The 6,423-nt window shown below is 33.4% G+C and overlaps 1 protein-coding gene across 1 annotated transcript; it reads right to left on the bottom strand.

Annotated features, from left to right (window-relative positions):
• Positions 1 to 308: 308 nt before the first annotated feature.
• Positions 309 to 1,163, bottom strand: LOC110776739 (uncharacterized). Its single transcript, XM_021981293.2, has one exon. It carries the CDS (start codon positions 1,161 to 1,163, stop codon positions 309 to 311), a length of 855 nt encoding a protein of 284 aa, XP_021836985.1.
• Positions 1,164 to 6,423: the final 5,260 nt, after the last annotated feature.

The following is a 6,423-nucleotide window of genomic DNA, read 5'->3' as shown; positions in this document are numbered from 1 at the left end:
GAAGTTTCTAACAATTAACTGTTATAATCACACTCTAAATCCACAGGCATAAGAAAAATCAACCCTATATGCATCTTCATTTTACCTTAGAAACCTGAAGGTATGCTGCTAAAGTAATGATTCAGAAGTTACTGGAAATGAATAAATGTAAACTTTGTGAGAGAAATAAAATGGATGAATCAATCTATATGTAATTTCATTGCTAACTGTAAGAGCCAGAGGCTCCATTTACATATGCACAAAATATCTAGCCCATGGTAACATAATTGCCATGACAAAGAATAAGGTATACAAATCTATATTATAGTCTAAATTGATTGAGTGAGGATATTCAAGAGAGACACTCTATTTTGTAGTAAGCACCTAAAGAGGCAGCCGACTTCCCCCTCAAGAATCTGAAGGCTGGAATCTAGAGCTTGAATTTTTCCTCTTAATAGCATGACGTCTACTTTTGACTCATTCTGAATGGCTGAATCAACACCAGAAACCTCATTGAGCTGGGTGACAGCTTCCTTGCTGATAGAATTTTTGGTGACGAGTTTTGAGATTAATGACCATTTGGTTGGCTTAGTTGGAGTAGACAAGAATAAGAAGAGTGATTTAAAGACAACAATTGTGGCGGTGTAAGTTTCTCTTAGAAGTCTATTCAAATTGACTAAAGAAGGATCATTATCAAGCAGAGGAGCAGTGATTCCATATTTGGCTTCTGCTTGCTTCAACACCTTAAGGCATCTTGAAACTTCCTTTGACACCTTCTTCCTAAAACTCATGTAAATATTTATTTCTTTCTCGGTACCTGAGCTTCCTTTCCTACGCAGAGCAGACTGTAAGTCACAGACCTGTTCCTTGAACCCAGAGATGAGGTCTCTTGCAATGCTACACGTATCAAGCAATGATACCGAGCTTTCTAAGGCTTCTTCAACAAGTTTCCCGTGCTGGCTTGAAAGGGAGCTAACAAGTTCTTGTACACGAGCATACAACTCAACAAGGTTAAGAAGACCAAGCTGAATGCTATCAGATCCTGATGTATAGCAGGAAGTTGAATCAGATTGGTAAATATCCCGAGACTTCAACTTATTAATGGTTTCTTCGATTTTAAGTGATGTTGGATGAGATCTAGCAGGTAAACTAATGGATCGAACAGGATGAGAAGAGGCAGCCATTGTTTTTTTTGGTTTTGTTTTTGTTCAAGTAAATAAAGTGAAGATAATCAAAATGCACTGATAAAGAAATGCTGTGAATGGCCCTATTTATAGTAAGCCAAGGAGCATAAGAAGAGGAGAGCAAAGTCAGGGCATGTGAACACGACGTGGGTCTTCCCATTCTCGTCACTAATCTTAGGAAACAATTAGTCCGACATGATGCCAACCCTCAATGTTTTTTTTAACAAATATCATCAATTATAAAACAAAATTGATGACTACAACAGTTTTGCAGAATGCAGCTTACATTCTGGTAAAGATTCTCTACATTTTTTAATTCGACCTTTGTCTGCCTTTCTGCTATTCTACTCTATACCCCAATCATTAGTTGATTAACAACAGGATTCTCTTTAAGATTATTTAATTCGCCTTCCTATCCAATACTAACACAGTATCATACTAAATTAAGAATCACTCAAAACAAATGTAATCACAATCAAGATTCAAGAGTTTGAGCTGCGACAGAAATCGTTAACAGATTTACTGTTCAGAGGATTAAAAAGATCGTAATAAGGTAAAGGACCAGTAGCCAGTAGGGTGGTTGGATAACAAATAAAATTAGTAGTGGAGTTCAAGAATATTGAAAATGGCAATGTATGTGGAAACAAGAGATGCTAATCAACTTAAAATAAGTTGCTGCTTTTCGGAGACAAAAATACACTTCACAGGACATATTGGAGATTTTAATCACAGGACTAAATATACCTAGTCCTTAATTGTCTTTTGATTGGAATTATAGCCTTATTTGGACTTACCTATAACATAGGTTTCCTAAACTTTATTTGTACAATCAACATGTTACATTGGTATCACAAGTCCTAATTGTGCTCATAGGTTTTGTTTTTTTGTTTTTTTGTTTTTTTAAATAAATATGTAATGAATCACTCAAAGTAAGGATAACCTCATCTCAAAACTCTAAATTTTAGCTGGGCTTATTTCATTTGTTTAAACTCTATTCGTTTATAGTGGAGTTGTTCGTGACTTGTAGCTTGTTCATGATCCTTAACAAGTTTTGATTATAACCTAAAATAGAAAGTATTATTTCAAATATGACAAATTATATTGCATAAAGGTACTCCCTCCGCTTCTTTTGTTTATTACGTATTTCTTTTAGCGTGTTTCACAATGTTTGTTACGTGGGAGAATCTTTCCTTTTATAAACTTATTATACTGTCATTTTTTGTGCTAGCTTTCATTTTAATTGGTTCAATTTTTTCAACTCATTAAATTTTTTTACAATTTCTCAAGTATGTTAAGTTAGTTATCTGTATGCTTTTCCATTATTGGCTTATTTTGATAAATAAAACAATCTTATTGGTTGTTGTAATGATTAGTGGATTGAGGTTTTACTTGGGTTTACTTTTTTTAATAAAAAATGAAAGTTGAGTTGCACTATATTCAAAGAGACAATAATGTCATATTTTGAAAGCATTTAAATAAAAAAGAAAAAGAATCGTATACGTTAATAAACGTGCAAAAATCCAAACGTAACAAACAAAAAGAAACGGAGGGAGTATTATACATATTTTTTAAAAAAAAGTTTTATACATTCAAAGATAAATACGTAATACTACTTTAGTCCCAAAATTATCTTTATGTTACTGTTTGCACAATTATTAAGGCAGAGAGAAAGGCTGAAAGGGTGTGAAAAAATGTGGGGAATATAATAAAATGAATAAAGGTGGGTAGGTGTAAGAAAAAAATGAATAAATTAAGGGAAATTGAATGGAAAATTGTAAATGTTGTGGGGGAAAAATGATCATATAGTAAATTTTCATGTCCATAAATATAATAAAACACAATGTCAAAAAACATGATGAAACTGACTAAAACGGAAAGTGTAAAGATCATTTTAAAAAGGATGTATATATAATTGGAAACCTCTTAACATATTTCGAAGGGGTTATCATCGTTATTTATCGGTGGAAAGCCCCGATCTTTTTTTTTGCACGAGAGAAAACTATTATTTAATTTCACAAGACAAAATTAATTCGTCGATGGTGTCGGAACAATTGTCAGTTTTACGTCTTCAATCAAATGAATTTGATTTAATTCAATTTCAAAACTACAATAGATCAAAAGACCCTCTCGTTGAAGGTTGTATCAAACACCTAGGTGTAAAAGGGTATACAAGATGCATGTTCGGCGTGCAATTATCGTAGTTTTATAGAAAAATAGTTTTATTTGATTTGATTCAGATATCTTATATATATCGTGTGACTTTAATCAATACAAAAATAAAAATAAATCGAACGCTTGATTTTTTATCTGAACAAAAAAAAAAATTGTTGGAATTTTCATTTTATGTTAAATTAGTTATTATTTTACTATTAACATTATGTGAGAACAGTAGTACATTGACAAAACTGATTAAAATCGAACAAAGCCAAACATGGGCCATTAACATGATGTAGAAATTACAGATTTGATCACATGAGAAAAAGGACTAATATGAGTTTTTGGTCCCATAAATAATCCAACATTTATGAACTCTGATGAGTTTTTAACCTGAAATGCATATCACTCAGCATATGTAACCATTCTGGTAGTCTTTCAAGTCTCAGTCAGACGTACAATTGATCATGACATTTTGCCTACTTATAAAAATGACAGGACATTATTAAACACCCCAAATATCACAGGACATTATTGCATTTAGATTTTTTCGAGTCGGTAAGATAAATAAACCTAATCGTATATTACCCCTCATTCGAGTCGAGAGTTTTCACCATGCATGATACAATCAATAAATTTTAACAAGTTAAGTTCGGGAAAAATAGACCATGATATAAGTTAAATTCAAAGCTAAATTCAAGTTATAAACTAAGTTCAAATAAGTTCAGAAAAGTTAAGTTTGAGAAAAGAGTACGCGAACAAACGGGAGAGGTCCTTGGACAGAGCTAGAGCTGTCAAAACGGTTACTCGAGTCGGGTTCGGGTCTGGTCATCTCGGGTCTCGGGTCATGAACTGGTCGGGTCATGTCCGGTCATTATATCACCGGGTGCAGGTCGGATTTAGGTCGGGTTCGGTCAGGTTGAAAATTTGTCGGGTCATGTCGGATTATTTTTCCATTACGGTTTAGGTCGGGTTCGGTTCGGTTTCGGGTCGGGTCTTTTTCTAGCCGGGTACAATTATGGGTTCGGGTCTTAACGAGTCGGGTCAAGTTCGGATCGGATAATTACCGGGTCGGTTAAAATTCACGTCGGGTTCACTATCGGACACGGGTTAAGACCGGGTACGATAACTATCAGGATTAGTCAAGTTTTAACCTTATAATTTAACTTTTATAAATTTGGTTAAATTTGGTTTAACGCTTTTCACTTGTTCTAGATTAGGTAATTATAAAAAATATATTAACTTGATTTAAGTTATTATTTAGTTAGGTCAATGACAAATCGAGTTGTCAACAGGTCGCGTAATTTAGGTAACGGTTTGTCACGAATTGAGTCAATAACGGGTTTCATCGAGTTATAATCGGTTTCGGGTTGACATCGGGTCGGGTGTTGAATCGGGTTCGGGTCATTTTTCGGTCGGATAAGCTGACTCAGTTTTGTTATCGGTTATATTTCGGTCGGGTATCAGGTTCGGGTCCGGATCATGCATTAACGGGCCGAAATCGGTCGTGGTTTTAACGGGTTGGCTACGATCGGGTTACGGGTTTTTTATTTTAACAAAATTTCGGGTCTTGGGTGGAGTCCGGATCCTTAAAAATACAGGTCGGTTCAGGTCGGTTTCTCGGGTCGAGTCAGTTTTTGACAGCTCTAGGCAGAGCCCAGTTTGTACCTTATATCACAATAATTTGAGTTGGGTAAGAAGGCGGTTCACACATGAAACAATAACTTCGCTCCAGAGGGCACAGCTAATGGTTTTGCTAATTCTGATTGGATGAAATATTGGTTCACCCATGAAAACAAAATACAGAAAAAGGCAACACCCAGAATCGCCTCACATGTTCACATTCTCTTGTCAGCCTAAAATACACAGCCACACAGCTTTTACTAGAGTATTTAGTTTACTGATGGCCATGTGGTTCAAGACTACTCATTTAGGCTTCGTTTATGGAAAATATTTTCAGTGTAAAATAAATTTTATGGAAAATAATTTGAAATGTAAAACACAATTCAAAGATAGTTTTCTGTTGTTTGGTTCCATGTAAGAAAAATGAAAAAACACAAGAAAATAAAAAGGAAAGTAAGCAAATAGTGAGAAGAGTGTACAATAGAGATAAGGCAAAAAGAAGGAAAACAGTTCGGGGAAATGGTTTTCCATCTTTGGGAGTAATTTTACTCCTAGGAAAAATGGTTTTACACTCTTTCACGAACAAACAATGTAAAATTGAAAATAGAGGAAAATTATTTTCCCGCAATATGTTTTACGCCATACCAAACGGAACCTTACTTCATTCACTTTCACGTATATATAAATTTAATGACTTTGTTACTTTGTTACTCCGACTCTTTATTTTTCTAATGATGGCTCTTTATTTTCCAACGAGTTGGGTATGGACACTTTAACATTCAATTTTGGCTAATAGACGTGTCAGACACTTAGACAAATATCTACTTTAATATCGACATTAGGACTTTAGTTTAAAGTATCAGAATAGCTTTTACTCGATTTTTTATAACTTTCACATGTCTTGAGTAAAGTGTTGTTCTTCTGGGCTTAATTTAGCTGAACTAGAATAAACTGAACTGAATAAAGTTGAATTGAACTGAATAAAGTTGAACAGAATTGAACTGAACTTAATAGAGTTAAACTGAGCGGAACTTAAAAGAATTGAATAATAATAAATATGGAATAGTAAATAATAATTAATAAAAATAAATAAATAATACTCCCTTTGTTGTTGAATGTTAATCTCATGAATCTAAGACAATCTAACAAAAGTGCAATTGTCACATGAATTTAAATTGAATCTAACTCATGTGGGTATGAGAGAGAAATAATTAAGGGGGTTAATGGAGATGAAAGTTTACTTAAGAATAAACAATTGGACTTTTTCGATATTTATAAAAGTTTAAGGAGATAAATGTTAAACAAATAAGGAAAGATTTTAAAATAGACTAATAAGAAGGAATAACTCAACAAGGAAAGGTGACTAACAATCAAGAATGGAGGGAGTATGAAATTGATAATAAATAATAATAAATAAATAAATAATAATAAATAAATAAATAATAATGTTAAGAATGATAAGCATAGTCGTAATAATATTTTA

This window comes from Spinacia oleracea, chromosome 6, assembly GCF_020520425.1.
Source record: "Spinacia oleracea cultivar Varoflay chromosome 6, BTI_SOV_V1, whole genome shotgun sequence".
Classification (NCBI taxonomy): domain Eukaryota; kingdom Viridiplantae; phylum Streptophyta; class Magnoliopsida; order Caryophyllales; family Amaranthaceae; genus Spinacia; species Spinacia oleracea.
This window is presented reverse-complemented; position numbering and strand designations above follow the sequence as displayed.

Excerpts from the sequence above, each read along its gene's own strand:
- LOC110776739 (XM_021981293.2), bottom strand. The coding sequence starts at position 1,163 with ATGGCTGCCTCTTCTCATCCTGTTCGATCCATTAGTTTACCTGCTAGA.